General features: G+C 44.1%; 1 protein-coding gene across 1 annotated transcript in view; it reads left to right on the plus strand.

The window, feature by feature from the left end:
* Positions 1-24080, plus strand: part of GRHL2 (grainyhead like transcription factor 2) — a 122081-nt gene that overhangs the window by 58684 nt on the left and 39317 nt on the right. Inside the window, exon 8 of the mRNA XM_040354795.1 lies at positions 3668-3762. Within this exon, the coding sequence (XP_040210729.1) occupies positions 3668-3762 (95 nt within the window). The remainder of the gene's footprint in view (positions 1-3667; positions 3763-24080) is intronic.

Here is a 24080-nt window from a genome sequence, read left to right on the forward strand (position 1 = left end):
TCCTCCACATGGCTTCTCACAAACTGCAAATGGGACTTCTTTTTTTGAAAACTGACAATTTTTATTGATTTTGCAAATTTTCCAACAGGAAAAGACCAACAAAATACACAGAAAAAAAAACAACAAAAACAAAAATAAAATAGAAATAAAAAGCACACTTTGTAACAAGTGGTAGGCATCATGTGAGCCAATCCAGATACAATGTGGAATGAAATAGGATACAGGGCCGATGTATAGAAAACAAATATGCATTAAGCCGAGGATGCTCAGAACCGGGCAATGAGATTAACATCAAGGCTCCAATATTACCACTATGTTTTGAGTAGTGGAACATAATAATGGTAAGGAAAAAAAAGGAGCAAAGAAAACCTAGAAAGAGACAAGAAGAAGTAGAAAGAAGGAGGAGGGAGAAGAGCAGAGGGGGTTGAAAGGAAGAAGAGAGGGCAACCAGTTGACCCAGGGCCTCCTCACTGTCCAGGGGCACCAACCATGCGTCAGCTGGCATTAGGGGTTTCCAGCTTGTCCCACAGCTCCCATATTTCGTTGTGCTTATCAAAGGAATTATTCAGAGAGGCAGTCATATATTCCATCTGCTTAACATCCCTAATCCTGGAGTGCAAATGGTACTTCTTATGGGTTTCTTTCAACAATGGCTTTCTTCTTGCCACTCTTTCATAAAGGCCAGATTTGTGGAATGCACGACTAATAATTGTCCTGTGGACAGATTCTGCCATCTGATCCATCCATGGATCTCTGGATCCCAATATAATACATTTAAGTTTTTGTAACATGACAAAATGTGGAAAATTTCAAGGGATATGGATACTTTTTCAAGGCACTGTGTATAGGTATTGATTTACTAAAAGTGGAGAGTGCAATATCTGGTGCAGCTCTGCACTGAAACCAATCAGCTTCTAGGTTGTATTGTCAAAGCTTAATTGAACCAAATGGAGTTAGAAGCTGATTGGCTACCATGCACCACATTTTGCACTCTCCAGTTTTAGTAAATCAACCCAGGGCTGGACTGGGACAGAAATTTGGCCCTAGACTTCATACAGACTGGCTCACTTTGACAGGTCTCTCCCATGGCCGCCGGACAACTCCTGCACCCCCCCGGCCACCCAAGCCCCCTCTCCCCCTTCACTAGCCACTAGCCGTTCTATTTATTAGAGTAGAACGGCTGGTACTGGTATTCTTATAGGCAGTACCAGTGGGAAAGCTAGACATTATTTCACCCGGGACAAAGAATCAGTTCGGTGCCCCCCCCTTATGGCACAAGATTAGGCAGAAGTGAGAAACTCCCAGGCCATAGCTGTTGAGTCAGCTGTCGTCCCCCCTGCTCCTCTGCTCCTCCTTCTGCTTCTTTGTTACCCCCAGATGAGTGCTGTGGGAAGGGAGAGACAGAGGAGCGGAGGGGGGAGGCGGTCCGCTGTCACTGAAGCCGGCCCACTGAGCCATCGGCCCACCGGGAAACTCCCTGTAGTCCCAATGGCCAGTCCATCCCTGAATCAACCCCAATATATATAATGTAAAGGGATGGGCAGCATAGGCACAAAGGAAGGGATTGGGGGTGGAGTATATGTCTGGCTCGCTCATGCTGAATTATGGTCAGTTTGGTAAAAGCATCACTAGGCGTATGTGCTGTCCCCTCCCCAACTCGTAGTGAGAATTGATAAATTGGCCTAAGCATACTGACTATGCACCAATCCCATACAGACCAGGCAGTTGGCTTAGTACACTTGAAAAGAATAAAAAGATGGATCATAAATCAGCGTTCTTTACTTAGACTGGTTCAGTTTGGTTTGTTTCATAAATCCTCCTACATACATAAGACTTGTGTGTTAGGGGTCAGAGCTGTGTTATGTGGTGAACCGCACCTTTATGTGATGTTTTAGAGCAGCCCATGGCTACCGTTCCCAGTTCTCTATTGTCACCCCACCATGTCCCATCAAGTGCATGCTAATTGCAAATCTGTCACATGATCTCCAAAGTGTAAACGCTTCTCTGGTGTCAGAACAACAAATAGCGCAATATACCAAAGGAGGCACTACCAAAGGACCGCTTTTACAGGTTTATTTATTGGTTTAGTGCTGTGACTATGTACATTGTGCAACTAGGAATCGTCTTTTAAAGTGGTTATAAAAAGACATGAAATCTGAACAAAACACATATTTCTATGGTGTTTACTTCTCTCCAAAGCACTAAGTATCATTTCTGTCTGCTGTCTTGTTCCTCTGCTGCAGAGGCATAACTAGAACCTTTAGGACCTCAGTGCAAGAAACGATATAGGGCCCCCCTGGCCCCCAACTGGTGCCCTTTCCTCCCATCGTGGGATCCCTAATTAGGCTCCTACAGCAGGCCCCATTCCTGCTGTCTTGGGGTCCCCCCATGGTGGTGGAATGCCAAGGCCAAGTCACAATTGCAAACTTTGTGACCTCAGTAGTTCCGCCACTGGTGTCAGCAGTTTTTTATTTAATCTCCATCTCTGCAGCCTCAGCGGCACAGAATGAATGGACAAGAATAGCTCTGTACAGAGCTTCCTGTCCATTCATAAACTGAAGCATAGTAAACACAGTTTACTTTGCATCAGCTATGTACGTGAGTAAATATAATATAATATTGATACATCTGTATCAGCATAAACTAAAACTGAACTGAAATGTCATTTTCTAATGGACAATATTCAAATGATAATTATAAGCTGATTAATTGCAATGTGCAGCAGTAATTTGTCTGAGTTTTCTTAAAATAAATGGCCATATAGACCTTCTACTTCTGGGCATCGGCTGAAAGCAATTGTACACAATGGTGTCTAAGGTAGAACCTTGGATTGCGAGCATAATTCATTCGGAAACATGCTTGTAATTCAAAGCACTTGTATATCAAAGCAAATGTTCCCATAAGAAATAATGGAAACTCAAATGATTCTTTCCACAACCATTTATTCATAGGTCCTTCAGTTTACAGTCCGTATAAAATTATTATAGCAATGTGATAGGTTATGTAACCATAAAATGTCCATCCACAAATGGAAGCCTCCACAAGGGGATTAGAAGCAAAATCTATCATGAGCTACAGAGTATAAAAGAGAAGAGAGGCACCTCTAAGTGTAGCAATATGGTTACATTTAATGAAGGTACAACATTTAGCAACTCACATGGTTGATGATTAAAAGAGGCACATCGAAGTATGCAGGCGTATCCGGGGTAAAGCTGTCCACATAGACCATCCTCCTCACCGCTGTCAGTCTGCAATCGTGACCGGGAAGACTACCCTGCAGTAGAGCGATCTGACAGTGAGGCTTGAACCGCTCGAGGAAGGGACGACATCAATGGTGGTGTGGGGGATGGTCTATGTGGACAGCTTTACCCTGGATCCCTGCATACTTAGATGTGCCTGTCTTATTCATCAACCATGTGAGTTTCTAAATGTTGTACCTTCATTAAATGTAACCATATTTCTACACTTAGAGGCGCCTCTCTTCTATTTTATACTCAGTTGTGACATGACGCTACTCTTATATCAAGACATCGCTTGTATATCAAGTCAAAATTTATAAAAAAAAAATAGCTTGTCTTGCAAAACGCTCTCAAACCAAGTTACTCTAAAAACAAGGTTTTACTGTATTGTCATTCTCACTGACCATCATTTTTTATTTTGTTACTAGCTGACTACAAAGAGAGTTTTAACACCATTGGAAACATTGAAGAAATCGCCTATAATGCCGTGTCCTTCACTTGGGATGTGAATGAAGAAGCCAAGGTAACTTTTCAATTTCTAAAAGCGTTAATGTATTCTCACATTCAGGGTCTGGCCAGTTCTAGAATAGATCACTCTGGGAGGGATTTGGTAGGACCTCCTTTGGTTCACCCAAAGCTGATATTTCAGCTATTGTTGGAGGTTGGTGGACCAAATCTCAATTTTTTCTTATCTCTTAGGCCCCTTTCACACGGGCGGAGATCAGTAATCTGCCTCCATATGTCCGTAAGCTCAGCGGGGATCGCTCCGTATATCCCCGCTGAGTCATCGGATGACAGGGCGGTCTCCGCACACTGTGCAGGGACCGCCCTGTCTTTTCTCCGCTCTCCCCTATGGGGGGAGCGGATGAACACGGATTGTATGTCCGTGTTCATCTGATCCGCTCTGCAGACGGAAGAAAAAATAGGATTTTCTTCCGTCTGCAAAATCGGATGTTTGCGGAGGCGGACGATTACGGGTGTCAGCGGATGTTCATCTGCTGACACCCGCAATCACATAGGGACCAATGTATGTCCCTTTTTCATCCGCAAACGGATGGATGAAAAAGTGGACATACCGGTCCGCACATGTGAAAGGGGCCTTAGGGATTGCTTTAATAAGAAGAATTCAGTTTTCTTACGCCCTTTCCTGAGGTGTAAATTACATGAGAAATAAAGGCCCCTTGTATTGGTAACAGCATGTGGACAGAGTTTGGAACTGCGGGACAGAGATGGCACTAATGGAATTCTAGAACAGCAAGCCAATGGAAGAGTAGAGCAGCTGATATATAATATAAAGTGCTGAGAAAATGATAGGGCTCTTATTGCTGACTATCTTCTGAAATTTATAGTTTTCTGGCATCGTCTACGTATCTGTCCACCTCTGTTTTTAGTACTTTCTGAGTTACTGACCCAGGACAAGCATGAAGCATGTAAATTAAAAAAATCTGATTAGCTTGTACCAGGGTTAAAGCGTTAGCGTCGCATGGCATTATCGTCAGGCCTTTTTTTCTCAATAAATAGGTACAGGAACTCCCTTTTGAGTCACCCCTCGTCTCTGTACCCTGCCCAACTCTGCGCACTGTCCCTTGGTTCCACCCCCTACCCACTTCCCAATGCCACCTATTTTAGAGAACACAGAACCAAGTTTCCAATTTGTATGGAATTTGTTAATAATATCAAGAAAATTAGATCCCCTACAGCCACCAACAATGGATCCCTCCCATAGACCCCTCCCATAGACCCCCAAGCAACAATGGACCTCCTGCAACAAAATACCACCCGAACAACAACAGACTCCCCCCCCACACAAAAAAATTGATCCCCTCCAATGCCAATAGATCCCCCAGCATCAACAGACCATTCGGCACACACCATCACCCCTTACCATGACTGGAGGTGCTGGAACTGCGTTCCCCCACGTTCCTACTGAAAAAAAGCCCTGATTATCGTGATAACCATCAGAGTCATTTTCAGAAGGCTAGGCCAGCTAAGGAAGCTTATATATTTTCTAATAACATTTTTAAAATGTTTTATAGACAAGCAGATTACAGCACAACACAAGCACAATTAATTATAGAAGTGCAGAATACAAAACATCGTTCAACAAGAGGTATAGAACCTCAGGAGATGAAGTGACCTCGAAATATGGGGAGTTTTCGGGTGCATATAAAATATGTCCCGGGTGGGCAGGCCACAGGCTCCGAAGGTCCAGCACAGAAGCTTTATGAAAGATGCTAACAATGAATAAGTACACACTTTGGGCCGGATTCACAGACAATTTACGCCGACGTATCTGTTGATACGCCGCGTAAGTTGTAGTATGCGCCGTCGTATCTATGCGCTGTATTCAGGAAACCAGATACGCCTGAATTTCTGCTTGATCCGACCGACGTAAGTCTCCTTACGCGGTCATATCTTGGGTGCATATTTACGCTGGCCGCTAGGGGCGCTTCCGATGATTTACGCGTCGAATATGTAAAAGCTAGATACGCCGATTCACGAACGTACTTGCGCCCGTCGCAGTAAGCTACGTGGTTTACGTAAGGCGTACGTCCGTCGTAAAGTTATCCCACCTAAAGCCGGAGTAAGTCATGATAAGATATGGGCGCGGGAACAGCGTCGTATTTTACATCGTTTACGTAAGTCGTACGTGAATGGGGCTGGTCGTAGGTTACGTTCACGTCGTACGCATTGAGCCGTTGTTTTTTTAGGGAGTATATGCGACGTGATTCTGAGCACGAATTCTGCGTGCGAATGCTCCGTTCGTTCGGTCATTGATTTACATGGGGTCACGGTTAATTATAATAAATCACGCCGACTACCTTCCAAATTTGAATTAGGCGGGCTTACGCCAGCCCATTTACGCTACGCCGCCGTAACTTAGGGAGCAAGTGCTTTGTGAATACTGCTCTTGCCTCTCTATTTTACGTTGGCGTAATGAGATGCGCTACGCCCGCTCAAACATACGCCGCTGACTGTGAATCTGGCCCTTTAACTTTATAGTGGTGTTTTTAAAGAGGGGGTGGGGTTCGCTTTAAGGGCTTCTGTGACTATAGAGATGTCTCTGTAGTGGATCTTTCTGTAGATAATAGGAGATTATGGGCCCCCAGGCAATAGATTATGGGGCCACACAGTATACACACAGTGGGCCAGATCCACAAATAGCGGGCGTAACTTAACTTTTCCCATTTAAGTTACACTGCCGCAAATTGTCCAAGTTAGTGCCCGATCCACAAAGCACTTACCTGGAAATTTGCAGCGGTGTAATTTAAATCTGTCCGGCGCAAGGCGGGCCAAATAGAATGGGGCGAGTCCCATTTAAATTAGGCGCGCTCCCGCACCGGACGTACTGCGCATGCTCCCGACGCTATTTTCCCGACGTGCTTTGCGCGAAGTTACGTTGCGCCGAGTTTTGAGAATCGCGACGGGTGTAAAAGAAAAAAAAAGAGTTGCGGCGGGAAAACAAAAAATTTAAAAAAAAAATTGACAGCGACGCGGGAAAGAAGGGTATACTTTTACATGGTGTACTAAGTTTACACTTTGTAAAAGCAGCCCTAATTTTGCGACGGCAAACTAACACTTACGAAAAAATAACGAAGGGAAAAAGCTTTGTGGATCTCCGTAAGTGCTAATTTGCATACCCGATGCGGAATTTCGACGAGAAATGCCCCCAGCGGCGGCCGCGGTACTGCATCCTAAGATCCGACAGTGTAAAACGATTACACCTGCCGGATCTTAGGAATATCTATGCGTAATTGATTCTATGAATCAGCCGCATAGATAGAAACAGGGATACGATGGCGTATCAGCAGATACGCCTGCGTATTCCTTTTGTGGATCTGGCCCTTTATATCATAAATCCCGCCTCTTGTGTCCAATCACTGTGCTGTGATTCATTACAGCACAAGCTGATTTTTGTGAATGGTAGTTTGGAAATGTGGTCACCCTAGCGTTCACTCATACAATGAAGAGAACAATAATTTGCACTGGAGCTGTGGAGATCTGCTGCTTGCTGAAAGGGTTATTGATGAATAAATAGCATATTACAGTGGCTGGCCAGCACACAACATTGAAAGGCACTATTATTTCAAAAATTACTTGATGGTGAATAGTGCAAAATTTTTAAAAAATATGCCATCCCTGAACATACACCAAACTCATATGCTGGACTACAGAACAACTCTCCCTCTCTTCACCTTCAAAATATGGGGGAGGTGTTCTATAGTTCAAATTGGGCAAGGTTTATAAGGATGTTTGGCATTTCAATGCAGCAGAGATAGTGTGCGCAGGAAGATCAACAGGTGTTTTTCTGTACTTTTTACAGCATTTTTAAAAGGAAAAAAATATTGGCAAAAAAGTATGTAATGCAGTGATGTACTGCCCAGACAAAACACTTTGGGGCTGAACTTTAAGTAGATATACCAATACAAGTGAAGGCAGCACTGTATTCATTGCTACAGCATTAAATGTATTTTTTTAATCCAAAAGAGTTTTTATTAGTATTAAATGGCCAGGGTGTGTTCGGTAAATACACGTATTGAAATTTAGCTGGCAGAAACCAGGTGAAATTTTGGTTTGTGTGTTCTCTTCTTTGTTCTATGTCAACTAGAATTTGATCAGCCAATGGCTGCAGCCCTGGTCAGTGTATTCTGACCCACTGTCATACAGTAGTGCAGTGGGGGAAATCATTCTGGATGCTGGGCATCTGTGAGTTTTTTCTTCTCTCCTGCTGATTGAACGAAAACATTTTTTTACCCATATACCCTGTTTAACATCAATACTGACAAACATGCATGATGTTGTACATCCTTTCCTTTGGTAGGTAAAACGTCTCTGTGATGCAATTGCCTATATGTCTCAGTTTAATTCTCCCTGCTTGCCCTGTGTGATTCTGTCCTCGGCTAACAGGTTATTGAAGTGCTAATGTCCCCTCACTATTTCTAAAGGTTAATTGATCTATTGTGTTGTGTGAAGGAGATCTGTGTTTAAGTGGCTTGTGTTAATTATTCTGATTGCTCCATTGTGGTAATTATCTCTCTATATGCGGGGTCGAGCTGTCTAGTTAATGTATTCAGTACAACTAGTAATCAGCGTCATTGATGTCATTGTCTAAAGAAAATGTGTTTTCAGCATCGGCTCCATCGTGTCTGCCTAATCATCTGTATGGAAGCCCCAGTGTGAGGGGGCGGAGATTTGTCATTGTAACAGTTTTGGAAATTACATATAAGCTGTGTGATATAACATTAAAGTCTGTCTTGTTCTAGCAGTAAGCCTGGACTCATGTGTGGCTTAATGGGCGATCTCAGGAATATTCCTCCTAGTGGAATATTGGGTGATCTTCTTATGGAAGAAGGGAATCTTTGACGGGGATATCATACCGATACCGTCACAGTCTCCTGTATATGTATTTCATCTGGTGCAGTAAGCCGTTTGCCTGGAGTTCACCTTTAAGCATAAAACATGTCAGAGGTTTGAGACCCTGTATTATGCCATACTGTATATTCAACAATAATCATTCCATTAAGTGGTAGATCTATAGCGAGGACCACAGTTCCTTCCAGTTTGAAGCATGGTAAAGCTTTTTCTGCACCAGTCCTCTGGGGTTATCCTTTGCTGACGCAGAGCCTAAGCATTCAGCATTAATGAGAAGGATACGGTTGTTTGATCTATGCATGAGAGAAACAGATTTATACTCAGACAAAAAAAAACCTCAATGGACCACTTGGTCTTTTTTCTGCCATCTCTTTCCTATGATTCTATGATCAGTGGCACTGTGGGTGAATTCTGCATGAACTTTATTCATACTGCACATTCTGTGAACTTTAAGTTGTAAAAACTCTCATCTGGTTCGAACTTGATATAATGGAGAATTCTCGGGTCCCTCGTCTTATCACTTCATCTCATTGTGGGCCATTAAATCCCAGGAGGAGTGCATTCCACCAAAGCAAAACCTTCAATAGACTGCTCTGTTATGATCTGGGTAGATTGTCACATACTTATGCAGAATGTTTTGATGAAAGGCCAGGACCTTAAATCTATTCTCAGTATGTCCGTACATCATTTGTAAGCCAACATTTCCATACCTTGATGCATGACCGATAGAGATCTTTGGTTCATTTCCTTTAATGGGTTTAAAGATAGGATCTGAATGACATAATATGACTGAGAAGCTGTAAGTAGTTCAGCAGCCTTGTATTTGCTTTTTAACGAATGGTAAACAGATGATTGAATGCAGGGGTCAAGAAGAGAGAACCCCACCAGTTTTCACAGAGAATTGGATCCGCGCAGCGTATCAGAGATACGCTACGCCGCCGTACCTTACCTGGTGGAATCTCGAATCCTCAATGATTTTGCGCCGTAAGTTACGGTGGCGTAGTGTATTTCTGGCGGCGGAATTCAAATCGGCGATCAGGGGGCGGGTTTCATTTAAATGAAGCGCGTCCCCGCGCCGAATGAACTGCGCATGCGTCGTCCAGAAATTTCCCGCCGTGCTTTGCGCAAAATGACGTCGCAACAACGTCATTTTTTGAACTTAGACGTGAGTTACGTCCATCCCTATTCACGGACGACTTACGCAAAAAAATTTAAAAATTCAAATTTCGACGCGGGAACGACGGCCATACTTAACCCCCTTGGCGGTAAACCCGAGCGTGACTCGGGGTTGATTTTTTATGCTAGGATAGGTAACCCCGAGTCACGCTCGGGCTGGACGTGCAGAGTGTGCAGCGGCGCGGCTTACCTTTCGCTGGATCCACAGGCAAGTTACTTACCTTGTCCCTGGATCCAGCGATGCCACCCCGCTGTGTGAGCGAGCGGGACCTCGCTCGATTCACAGTCTCCCCGTGTGCCGCCGATCTCCGTTCCCTGCGACGTTTACGACGCACGGGAGCGGAGAACGGCGCCAAATTCAAAAAAGTAAACAAACACATTACATACAGTATACTGTAATCTTATAGATTACAGTACTGTATGTAAAAAATACACCCCCCCCCCTTGTCCCTAGTGGTCTGCCCAGTACCCTACATGTACTTTTATATAATAAAAACGGTTCTTTCTGCCTAAAAACTGTAGATTGTCCAAAAGTGTCCCTTTATGTCAAAAATGGTTTTAGATCAGCTAGAAAACAGCGATAATAAATTATAATCACTTGCAGAAATGTGCGATAGCGATTTGTGGGGAAATTCGTCATAAAAAAAAAAAAATAATGAGAGCGACAATTCTGCAACTGAGCAAAATTCAGTGATTTTGAGTTGATTACATTATTGAATAATTTTTATTATAATTATATTATTATTTGTTATAATTATTTATAATTATTTATTATATTATAATTTATAATTTTGTTTTAAAAAAAAATCATACCCGGGATGCCTACAAGACTCTTGCTTGGTCAGATTTAAGTGAGTTATTTCTAAAAATTACAGGCCTACAGTATAAAACGCCAAATTTCCTTGCAAAATAATTGTACCGCTTTTGGTACGTAATTCCAGACAGAATCATACCGCCAGGGAGGTTAACATGGCAAGTCTATCTATACGCCGCAAAATACCAGCTTTAACTATACGCCGGAAAAAGCCGACTAGAGACGACGTAAGAGAATGCGACGGCTGCGCGTACGTTCGTGGATCGTCGGAAAAAGCTAATTTGCATACCCGACGCAGAAAACGACGCGAACTCCACCCAGCGGACGCCAAAGTATTGCATCTACGATCCGAAGGCGTACGAAGCCGTACGCCTGTCGGATCGAACCCAGATGCCGTTGTATCTTGGTTTGAGGATTCAAACTAAAGATACGACGCGGGAAATTTGAAAGTACGCCGGCGTATCAGTAGATACGCCGGCGTACTCGCTCTGTGGATCTACCCCTCAATGTCTCTTCTGCGATAATGTACACATAATATTTAAATTTCGGCAAATATCAGAAGAAGAAGTAAGTATTGGGCTCCTTAGTTCCACTTTAAAAAATTGCATTCAGGCCCACTACTTGAATGGAATTAGAAAACATATTAAACAGGTTTCTTTTATTGCTTATGAAAGCAACAAAAAGAATAAGGCCCCTTCCACATGCAGTCCACCTGCTCAGTCCACCTGGGGAATCTGTCTGCTGATCCCTGACGGATGGCTGGTCCGTGTCCGCTTCACTTATGCAGAGTAGACACAGACACAGCCTGCTCTTCGCTATGGGCGGTCAGATGTAAACAGAACCACCTGTACATTTACACCAGACTGCCTTCCGATCTGCCAGACGTCTTTTTTTGGCAGATAGGATCGGATCGGACGTCGGCGGGTGTCAATGGACACATGTTTGTTGACACCCATTGCTCCATAGAGGGCAAAGTATGATTCGATCAGGTCCACCTAAAAAACTGACAGGTGCACCTCATCGTCCTGCCCATGTGAAAGGGGCATTATGCAAATCAAAGTTTAAATAATGCACATATATGGTTAATTTTGACCTATGTGTATATGTACATAATATGTTCATCAGCCCATGGGTGCTGTAGTGGATATACTGCAGATGTTTCCAGCAGAGCAGCTATATATCATGTCGGTATCCACATTACATTTCCCAGCCTCCCTCCACATCACAGTTCTCAGCCTCCCCACATCCCACTCCGCAGTGCCCCCAATATAATGTCCTCAGTCCCCCCCCCACATTACAGTCCTCAGCTGCCCCCACTTTAATGTCCTCAGCTCTCCCCCACTTTAATGTCCTCAGGCCCCCACATTATAGTCCTCATCTTCCCCGACTTTAATGTCCTCAGCTCTCCCACATTACAGTCCTCGGGTCCCCTCACTTTACTTTCCTCAGCCCCCTCTCCACATCACTGTCCTCAGCCCCCCATTTTGATGTCCTCAGCCCACAACATCACAGTCCTCAGCTCCCCACTTCCATGTCCTCAGCCCCCCCACACTAAAGTCCTCAGGCTCCTCCAACTTTAATGTTCTCAGTCCTCCACATAACTGTCCTCAGCCCCTCACCACTTTAATATTTTCAGATCACCATATTACATTCCTCAGCCACATGCCCCCCCCCCCCCCCCCAACATTCAGTCCTCAGCTCCTTTTTCAGCCGCCCTTCACACTAGTGTCCTCACCTACTTTAACTTCGTTCCCCCCTCTCCCAACTGTCTTACCTTATACAGACGGATCTGAGGGAGGCACAGCATGTCTGGTTCGAGGGCAGGAGTTGCAAGATAGTAATTGGTTGCAAGGACTGTTCTTCATCCTAGAAGCCAATCACCTGCTTGTTAACCTCAGGCAGCTGCCGCCTTCCATTCAGAACTGTCCTGCCTCCCGCTGTCGGCTCTGTGAGGATTACAAAGCAACGGCAGGGGGTAGAAAAGGCTCTGAATCAAATAAGTGACGCGGTCCACATTAGGACCGCGGTTCATCATTTCGTGATGCCTGTTCTAGAATCTACTTAAAAATTTAATAAAATAAAAATAAAATACAATTTTGCATACGCTATACAGAAACCTTGTTTGTATTGTTCTTACTTTTGTATGTATTGTTCATTCATACATAATAATTTCAAAGTACAAATGTTCGAGACCTTGTCAGTGTTGTCACTGGAAGGAAAAAATGCATCAGTGTCAGTTGGGAAAAGATGACACTGTCAGTCTGAGAAGAACTATCAGTGGGATGACATATTGCCTCCTCACTGCCTGTCAAACAACCCTCTGAAATGAGATCCAATGCGAATTGCTCTTCAGAGGGCTTCTGCAAGTGTAAGCTAGCTCTAAGGCTCCGTTCATGCCTATGCTAGTGTGAAGGACATTGGGCCAGATTCCCGTACATCCTGCGGCGGCGTCGCGTAAGCTATTTACACTACGCCGCCACAACTTACAAGAGCAAGTGCCGTATTCCCCAAACACTTGCTCCGTAAGTTGCGGCGGCGTAGTGTAAATGGCCCGGCGTATGGCCGCGTAATTCAAAGGGGGCGGCTTGTATTCAAATTAAGCGCGCCCCCGCGCCGATCGAACTGCGCATGCGCCGGGTGGAAAAAAAGCCCAGTGCGCATGCTCCAGCTCACGACGAAAAACGTCAATGACGCCGACGTGAGCGTCATTGATGTAAAGTCGTATTCGCGGACGACTTAGTAAAACGACGTAACCGACGGAAAAAGACGACGCTGACCCGACGCCATACTTAACATGGCATACGGCGGACTGGCGTAAGGTTACCCCTCATATAGCAGGGGTAACCTTACGCTTACGGAAACGACGTAAATGACGACTACGCGGCGCGAATTCGTTCGGGAATCGGCGTATCAGGCTCATTTGCATAGTCAAATGAGAACTGAACGTAAACGCCACCTAGCGGCCAGCGTCGAATTACATCTAAGATCCGACGGTGTAAGTGACTTACACCTGTCGGATCTTGGCCGTATCTATGCGAAAATGATTCTAGGAATCACTCGCATAGATACCCGGGGCCAAAAACAGAGATACGACGGTGTATCAGTAGATACGCCGTCGTAACTCTTTTGAGAATCTGGCCCATTGTGTTTTGTGTAATGGCTTGTTTAGGGCCGCCTATTCATTTTAAAGTGCTCTCTACGCATGAAAAATGCACAAAAGAAGTGCATGACCTTTTTTGCAATTGTACCAATTGTACCAGAGCAAAACGCATGGTACTTTCTTACCATGCGTTTTAGCGCAGGCGGATGGGGGAAAAAGCATGCATGTTAGTGAGGCATAGGGGGTGCCATTAAGAATTAAGGCCTGTGTGTTTTTGTGTGTGGCAATAATGATTGTGCGCACATTCCTGCAAAACAAGTGTGAACCTAGTGTAAGAGAGGGAGGAGAGGGCCTGATGAGGAGAGGGTTGGCCCCTCCTCCATCGCACTCAGTGCAGCCTGCAATAAAGGCAGCGTCTCCTTCCCCCTCCCAGTTGTGTGGCATGTCACATGACAAGGGGAGAGATGACGAAGGGCACATGTCCCCCATGCCCCCCCCCCCCTTTGTTCCAGCTCTGATTATTTGCCCCCATTGACCATTATAAAAATACAACACATGTTTAAAATATAAACATATTCAAATAAAATTCTAATCATGTATTTACAGCTTTACAGCTGACCTCATAAATATGTTCAATAGCCAGGATAGATGTAAGGACAAAGGTAGAGAGATGGGATCCAGCACTGTATGTATGTGTCCCAGTGCTGTACATTAGTACTGATACATTACGTCTATGAGCCTTGTAGTAACCCATTAGGAGAATAGTTCATTCCACTGAGGGTTATCACACATCATTTGTAGTCGGTGAGTAAACTGAGCATGTTTTTACTTGGTTGGAAGGCACTCCACCCCCCCACAGATATGCAGCTTCATTATTGTATAAACATACATAATGATGTTTACCCAACACAAATGCACCACTCGTTGTATTCTTTCCTTTCAGGTCCCTTGTGCTTTTCTTGGAAGTAAGATGAGGCTCTGTGAATTATTCAAATACATTAACCAGAGTGGGATTAGACACACAGATATATAAGAACACGTTGTAGTTGGAATGATGAGATATACGTAATTGCAGCTTCCCAAATTTCTGGATCGAACGATCCCGACAGCGCTTTATAGATGACATCTGATTGTGTATTGTTCTCATTTTATTCTCAGCTTCACTTGAGTCAGGTTTACTCAACCACTTGTCTACCAGACACCCGGCCCCCTTCCTGCCCAGGCCAGTTTGCTGCTTTTAGCGCTGTGGCACTTTGAATGACAATTGCACGGTCATGCAACAATTTTTTTACATATTTTTGAGACTCATAGGGCCAGATTCACAGAAGAGATACGACGGCGTATCTCCTGATACACCGTCGTATCTCTGTGATCCGCCCGTCCTAACTATGCGGCTGATTCATAGAATCAGTTACGCATAGATATCCCTAAGATCCGACAGGTGTAATTGACTTACACCATCGGATCTTAGGCTGCAATACTTCGGCCGCCGCTGGGTGGAGTTTGCGTCGTTTTCCAGCGTCGGGTATGCAAATTAGCAGTTACGGCGATCCACGAAGCTACTCGCGTGCGTAACGTAGTTTTTTCCCGTCGCAAAGTTAAGCAATCTTTTTCATTGCTTAACTTTACACAAGCCATGTTAAAGTATGGCCGTCGTTCCCGCGTCGAATTTGAATTATTTTTTTCGGCGTAAGTACGGCGTTTACAAACACGTCGGGGAGCCGTAATTTTCGCGCAAAGCACGTCAGGAAATTTAGGGACGGAGCATGCGCAGAACGTTCGGCGCCCCATTTGAATTAGGCTGGCTTGCGCCGGACGTCTTTACGATACACCGCCGCAAGTTTACAGGTAAGTGCTTTGTGGATCAGGCACTTACGCTGAAAACTTGCGGCGGTGTAACGTAAACGGGATACGTTACGCCGCGGCGCAGGTACCTGAATCTGGCCCATAGACCATTCTTTTGGTGGTATTTAATCACCACTTGATTTCTTATTATTTGCTAAACAAACAAAGAACAACATTTTGAAGAAGAAAAAAAATGTTTTCTTTGTTTGTTATACATTTTTTAAAGTCATTTTTCTACTTCACTGATGTGAAGTGATGAGGCTCACTGATGGGCACTAATTGGCTGCAATGATGGACAATGATGAAGCTTCACTAATGAGGCAACGCTGATGGGCACTGATAAGGCAGCACTGATGAGGTGGCACCAATGGGCGCTTATAAGCTGCACTGATGGGCACTGATGAGGCTGCACTGGTAAGGCGGCACTGATAGACATCACTGATGTGCTACACAGATGGCCACGGATATGCTGCACTGATAGACACTGATTGGCAATGATGGGGCTGCACTGATGATCAGTGCCCTGATTATCGGTGTAAATGGGCACTGTCACAGGATAGACAGTGACAGCGCTGGGGAAAGAAAATGCCAATAACCGGAATTTGTGATTAGCTGTGATTGGCCCTTTACCTCGATCTGTGATCACTGTGTCCTTTGTAGAGAGCAGGCCTCGGGGCACATGCGGAGAGACAGGGTTCTATTGATAGATGCCCTCCTGGAAATGTGCAACCGCGCTGTAGCCGTCATTTGGCTATAGTGCAAAAGGTTAAAGTAAAAACTGAGACTCAGTAACAGGAGGAGCTCTAAAGCTATAGGTGCTTTAGCTTGAGATAAACACAGCATCCACGTTGATCTTGGGACCATCTTGATTCTGCCTTCCAGACTGCCTGACTTCAAGGTTGATTTACAACAGACATTTTCCCCAGAGCTTAGTGAATGAGGTGAAGCTCTGTTGATTTCCATCATCCAATCATGTGCAAGCTAAAAAATGTATTTATTTTTTCTTGCACCTGATTGGGTATTCTTTACAAACTGAAGCTTCATAACATTTACTAAGCTCTTTGATTCTCTAATGGGTGTGCAAGGAGGAAAGTTCCACAAGCAAGCGCAGTTCCAAAGACGGTCCACTGACTTATTTTTTACGGGCGGCTGCTGTCCGTAACAGACGTTTACAAACAGTCTGTAAATTGATAGAAATTTACAGACAGTTGGTAACCCTGCCCAGCACCCCATGTCTTTCCTTTTTTTTAAAATACAGATATTGTTTTTATGTTGATTAGGCAATGCAAATACACTATAGGGCAGTGGTTCTCAACCTGGGGGTCGGGACCCCCTCAGGGGTCAAATGATGATTTGCCAGAGGTCACCAAATCCTGGGCTGTTCCTGAAGCCCGCACCACGCTCCCAGCCTTCTTGTGGCTGCTCAGCAGGGCCGTCTCTGGAGCCGGTGGCCACCCAGCTGGACTGTTCCTGGAGCACACGGCTGCCCACTTAGCCTCTTCGCAGCCGCCCATTCAGTTCACGGCATGGGTTGGGGGCAGAGATAGAGGTCTGCTGACTGGTGAGGATTGTGAGATGGGTGGGGCTGGAGGAGACCCTATCTCCTGATTTTAGCATAGGTGTCACTGCTACGAGACACCACAAACTCGGAGACACACTGGGTAACACTACCTATGATTATAGTTGCAGGAAAAAGAAATCTCGCGCCAAATGAATTACACTAAATTATATACTTGATAAATCAAGTGACTAACTGAGTGAAGCTGCTCCCAAATAAAATCAGGTGACTGACTTGCATATATTGTATAGTGAGGTGAGGGGCGCTATATCAAAATAGTGGATGCGTGTCACAATGTGCGTTTGAGTAGTACACAGTGTAACTGTGTACCCAAATCTATGTGAAAAACCAAACAGATTATAGTCTAAACTCTATAAGTACAATAGTGCCAAATGCTGTGGAAAATAAATAAAATATAAAAAAAAAAAAAAAAAAAAAATGTTTTAAAAGAATGTCCAGCAAATAAATAGTTAAGTGCAAAATGGATCCAGTGTTGTATCAAGTCCAGGTGCAAAATGCAAATAATCCAATCCCAAATTGCAGGGAAAAGTGCAAATGCTAAAGTGCTTGTGAATCTTCAAAATAGCCAAAGTGCGAGAAAGAAGTGATCCGCCTTCACCTATAGGTCACCAGAATAATAATGGATGGCTCCTTACCACACGGTGTTGACCAGATTACTTAAAATATGGTCGATCAGGCTTGTTTTAAATGAGGATCAGCAGGGTCTCATTGGGTTCCAATGTCAGCGATTGCAGCAAATGGTGTACCAAGAAAGGAGAAGAGATACCACCATAGTGTAAAACCATTTAATATACAAAAGTTAAAATTACAATGCCAAATGGCCTCTTACTGTTGCTGGTGCCCGTTCCCGGCACTGAGGCTGTAGGTGGTGGGGATAGTAAGACAAGATAAGAGATGGCCGCGTCCTGGTCCACTAGCGTGCGTTCCTGAGGCGGTATCCGAGCGCACACGCATAGCCACGCACTTCCGGTCTCACTGGTTGATGGACAACTAGCGTTGGAACGCACGCTAGTGGACCAGGACGCGGCCATCTCTTATCTTGTCTTACTATCCCCACCACCTACAGCCTCAGTGCCGGGAACGGGCACCAGCAACAGTAAGAGGCCATTTGGCATTGTAATTTTAACTTTTGTATATTAAATGGTTTTACACTATGGTGGTATCTCTTCTCCTTTCTTGGTACACCATTTGCTGCAATCGCTGACATTGGAACCCAATGAGACCCTGCTGATCCTCATTTAAAACAAGCCTGATCGACCATATTTTAAGTAATCTGGTCAACACCGTGTGGTAAGGAGCCATCCATTATTATTCTGGTGACCTATAGGTGAAGGCGGATCACTTCTTTCTCGCACTTTGGCTATTTTGAAGATTCACAAGCACTTTAGCATTTGCACTTTTCCCTGCAATTTGGGATTGGATTATTTGCATTTTGCACCTGGACTTGATACAACACTGGATCCATTTTGCACTTAACTATTTATTTGCTGGACATTCTTTTAAAACATTTTTTTTTTTTTTTTTATATTTTATTTATTTTCCACAGCATTTGGCACTATTGTACTTATAGAGTTTAGACTATAATCTGTTTGGTTTTTCACATAGATTTGGGTACACAGTTACACTGTGTACTACTCAAACGCACATTGTGACACGCATCCACTATTTTGATATAGCGCCCCTCACCTCACTATACAATATATGATTATAGTTGCCATTAAAAGTCCCCACTACAGTTCTCAGATCAGCAGATGACCTTGATCAAGAGCACCTAGGTTGGCTGATCAGAACTCCCCCCAGCATTGCCACTTATCCCATTCCCCCTCCACCAAGGCGTAAGAGAAGGAATTAAAATAGAGAATACATGGAAGGGAGAGGAAAAGAGAGGAAGGAAGAAAGAAAAAGGGAGAGAAAGAATAAGAGAAAAAACAAGAAAGACGGCTAGAGAGAGGGATGGGGAAAAAAAACAAGAAATTAGGATAGCAAGAGATAAAAGGGAAAAAGAGGAGAACAAAGAGAAAGAGTGGTACATCCTAAAATGTACCATATGAGGTTTTAATTCTGTACGAGTGGAGAGGACTCGGGGAGCACTACATTTCTGTGGGTTAGGGGCGCAAATTACTTGTCTTGCCTTGGGTGCTGACAACCCACGCTACGAAAATAATTTTACTGTTAGGGGTCCCCACAACTTGGGAAATTTTATCAAGGGGGCACTAAAAGGTTGAGAACCACTGCTATATGGGGTCCTTTATTAACCATTGGTTTCCCAAAACAATAGGAAGGTCAATGGGCTTTGCAGACCTTTCTTCAGAGACTGTCTGTTGCACCTACATTGACACATGTGGAAGCTCTTAGGCTCCATTCACACCAATGCGTTTTTTCATGCTTTTTGCAGAAGCACAGGATATTTTATTAACATAGGTAGCTATGGAACCTGTTCACGTCAATGCATTTTTGTGCCGCTACATTGTTGGAAATGACCATGGATTTTTTTAAACAAGCAAAATGGTGCTTTTTTGGAATTTTTGGTTCAATCGACATCAATGTAGAAGCTGAAGAAAAGCATGCAATGTGTTTTTTTACCGAAAATTTGCCACAATTTGCATCTTTAAATCTGCCCTACAAATTTGCCAATATAAAAAATGCAAATCATGGCAAAATCGTGGTAAAAGAAATGAAAAAAGAAACGCTCAAAAGCAAACTGCATAAATGTGAATGGAGTCTAATGGTGGAATTTCACAATCAGCAATCTCTTCGGTGTGCACAACGTCCTTACAGCCAGTAGATGGTGCTTTCAGATTTGCAATCAATGGAAAAAATATATCTAGCAGGTTGATGAGGTCTGTACACTTTGCTGTGTTTTGTACAGGTCGTATTGGTCATCCCAGTTATTTAAAAATTACTTTAGAAAGAGTTTTAAATGAGAGACTGGCAATGGGCCAGAATAGAGGTGCTTTGTGAGTTTTCCCAGGTCTGAGCCCACAACTGAATAATAGACGTAGGGCATGTACATACTGCATCTATTCTAAAAATACACACCAGCCTTTTCCATATTGGTACACAAGTTTAAAGCGATCTAAAAGCAAAACTTTTTTTTTTGCTTTGGATAGAGCGGAGAGAGATTAACACATAAGAACCCTTTCACACTGAGCTGCCCCTAATGCCGGGTGTAAAACGCTGCTATTTTTACCGCCGACACTATGGGCGGATTTTCGGCGCATTTCGGCTGCTAGCGGGGAACTTTTAACCCCCGCTAGTGGCCGACAAAGGGTTAAAACCGCCCGCAATGTGCTGGTTCAGTATAGCCGCGCTGTCCCATTGATTTCAATGGGCAGCATCGGTGGAGGAGCGGTAAACACACCGCTCCTTCACCGCTTCAAAGATGCGGCTAGCAGGACTTTTTTTACCATCTTGCTAGGGCTTTCACACTGGAGACAATGGAGCAGCTGTTTGAAGGTGGATTGAGGGCGGATTGCAGGCACTATTTTTAACACTATAGTGCCTGCAATACGCCCTCAGTGTGAAAGGGGTCTAAAAGTGATAGACAATCCCAAATTTTGGGTTGTCACCAGAGCAGGAATAGAGGGAAAATCTTCCAATAGGGACAACCAGGGATCCCCCCACTTTGAAGAGATTTCCTCCCTCTTCCTGCTGTGGCTATGAGACAGGAAGTGAAAGGAATTCTCCCCAATTGGACACAAAATAAAAATGCATAGAATGCATTAAGGTGAAAAACACTGAGGGCCAAATTCACAAAAGAGATACGCCGGCGTATCTCTGTTTTAGGGTCTTCCTAACTATGCGACTGATTCATAGAATCAGTTACGCATAGTTAGCCCTAAGATCCGACAGGTGTAATTGAATTACACTGTCGGATCTTAGGATGCAATACCTCGGCCGCCGCTGGGGGGAGTTTGCGTCGTAAACCAGCATCGGGTATGCAAATTAGTAGTTATGGCGATCCACGACGGTTTTTCGCGTTCGTTACGATGCTGCTAGTCTAGTTTCTGGTCGCAAAGTTAGTCGTCGTTTTAGCTGCCCTAACTTTACACAGCCCACGTATGTGCTGTATAAAGTATGGCCGTCGTTCCTGCGTCGAAATTTTAAAATGTTTTTTTCTTGCGTAAGACGTCCGGGAATACGAAAGTACGCTACGCACGTCACCGTTCGAAAAAATGACGTCACTTCGTGCAAAGCACGGCGGGAATTTCAAAACGGAGCATGCGCAGTAGGTCCGGCGCGGGAGCGCGCCTAATTTAAATGGCACACGCCCCTTTGAATTACGCGGGCGTAAGTTTTCACGCAAGTGCTTTGTGAATCAGGCACTTGCGATGAAAACTTGCGGCGGTGTAACGTATCTACGATACGTTACGATACGTACGATACGATATCTACGATACGTTACGCCGCCGCGATTCTACATGAATCTGGCCCTGAGACTTTGCAAACTAACTAAATATGTATGCCAAGTGGGATGCCAAAATGTATTTAAAATTTACATACACATAAATGAAATTTATACCTTAGTGTTTTTTTTTTTTTTATATTTATTTATTTCTAAAATGAAACCCTGCATTGGGCATGTAATGGTCAAGTTTAGTTACACTATATTGTGAAAAGTATTGGGACGCTTGCCTTTACACACACATGATCGTTTAATGCATCCCAGTCTTAGTCATTAGGGTTCAATATTGAGTTAGCCCACCCTTTGCAGCTATAACAGCTTCAACTCTTCTGGGAAGGCTGTCCACAAGGTATAGGAGTGTCTATGGGAATGTTTGACCATTCTTCCAGAAGCACATTTGTGAGGTCAGGCGCTGATATTGGACGAGAAGGCCTGGCTCACAGGCTCCGCTCTTATTCATCCCTAAGGCCTCGTACACACGGCCGAGGAACTCGACGTGCCAAACACATCGAGTTCCTCGGCCAGTTCAGCACTGAAGCCGCCGAGGAGCTCGGCGGGACGAGAGCTCCCATAGAACAACGAGGAAATAGAGAACATGTTCTCTATTTCCTCGCCGAGCTCCTCGTCGGCTTCCTCGGCCGAAAGTGTACACACGGCCGGGTTTCTCGGCAGAATTCAGCGAGAAACTCGGTCGGAAGCTGAATTCTGCCGAGGAAACTGGTCGTGTGTACGGGGCCTAAGGCGTTCTATCGGGTTGAGGTCAGGATTGTGCAGGCCAGTCAAGTTCCTCCACCCCAAACTTGCTCAGTCATGTCTTTATGGACCCTGCTTTGTGCACTGGTCCAAATCACTTGGTGGAGTGGAAATTATGGTGTGGGATTATTTTTCAGGGGTTGGGCTTGGCCCTCTTTTTGCAGTGAATGGAACTCCTAAGGTGTCAACATACCAAGACATTTTGTTCCAACATGACTGCACATCAGTGCACAAAGCAAGATCCATAAAGACATGGATAAGCAGGTTTGGGGTGAAGTAACTTGACCAGCCTGCAACCTGACCTCAACCTGATGGAAGATCTTTGGGATGAATTAGAGCCAGTGCCAATGCCGTCCAACATTCAGCTCATGTGTACTAGACTTAAGACAGGAAGTGTATAGCTGACCAGATCACCAGGTGGAAGCAAGGAAAAAAAGAACAATAATACAGCTACCACATCTAAGGATAGGTCATTTGCAATATATAACTTTTTTGTTTAATACCACTTTATGGAATGTTTTTGTTCATGCCCCATAACATAGATTTCTCATCACTTTCTGTCAAGAGAGGAAGTGGGAGTGCGTTTCTCCAAGAGGAACAAAGAGGAACAGAAGGCAGTTAAAACCTGACCGAGACTCTAAGGCCACGTACACACGATCAGTCCATCCGACGAGAACAGTCCGAAGCAAGTTCTAAATTTTTGGACCGAAGGATAACTGACCGATGGGGCCCTCACACGGTCGGTTTGGACCGATGAAACGGACCTTCAGTCCATTTCCATCAGTTTTGACCGACCGTGTGTACGCTGCCTAACTCTTCCCCACGCTATATAAAACAGATTAAAAAGCTTTGGCTGGAGTTGGAGTTTACATAATAACATGAGTAACAATTACAGTATTCGTTTTATAATAATATTTAACAAAATATAGTTTAAAGCAGACCTTCACTCAAAAGTAAAAGTACAGCTCATCCCCCAACCCCCTAACACATTTGAGTTTTCTTTTTCTTTTTTTTTTGTTCATGGAGCGGGTACCCTTTTGACAGGTACTCACTCTCACTTCCTCAGTTCTCACCTAGACAAGAATGACACAGTTCATTCCGTCCCTCTCCCTACTCTCAGCCTCCTGGGACCAGTCACACATCCCAGGGGGCTGCAGTACCAATCTTAATGCTCTACCTGATCTCGCTAATGTGCAAAAGGGGGCTGGCTGCCCACTCCTACATTCAAGGCAGCAGTGTCTAGTGGTGAGAAGAATAGGCTCCAGAAAGACAGCTAGCCTCTATAGACTTGTATCTGATTTTAAGTTCTTCTTTAAGGGTATTGGGGCAGTTCTCACTTATGCCCTAATTATATTATTTAAATATTGAAAAATATTGTAATCTTCATTGATTGGGCTCGTCCTGTTGACACATCGGTCTCTATACTATTTGCTGAGGCATATATCATGCTGTGGTCATAAATCTTCTAAATCATTCTTATAAGAGTTAGTTCTACACCTAACATCCTGACTATTTCGACTGGGCTGCCAAAGTGTGGCGTTGTAGATGAAACAATTCAGTAAAGTACAATAAACATCTGCCACAGTCTTTATCATTGCTATAATTCTATAATAGGCCTTTCTTCTCCTGGGTGACTTTTATAGACAGTCGCTAGTGTGCTCATAAAATTTCATGAATGACGCAGGAGGAAAGAGGAGGAAAGGTGGCACTATTCCCCGAAGATGTATTTTCATTTGAATAATAAGGAAATGATTTTTCAAGTAGCATGTGCATCAGGGCTCAAGTCATGCGGGAAC

Source organism: Rana temporaria, chromosome 5, assembly GCF_905171775.1.
Source record: "Rana temporaria chromosome 5, aRanTem1.1, whole genome shotgun sequence".
NCBI lineage: Eukaryota > Metazoa > Chordata > Amphibia > Anura > Ranidae > Rana > Rana temporaria.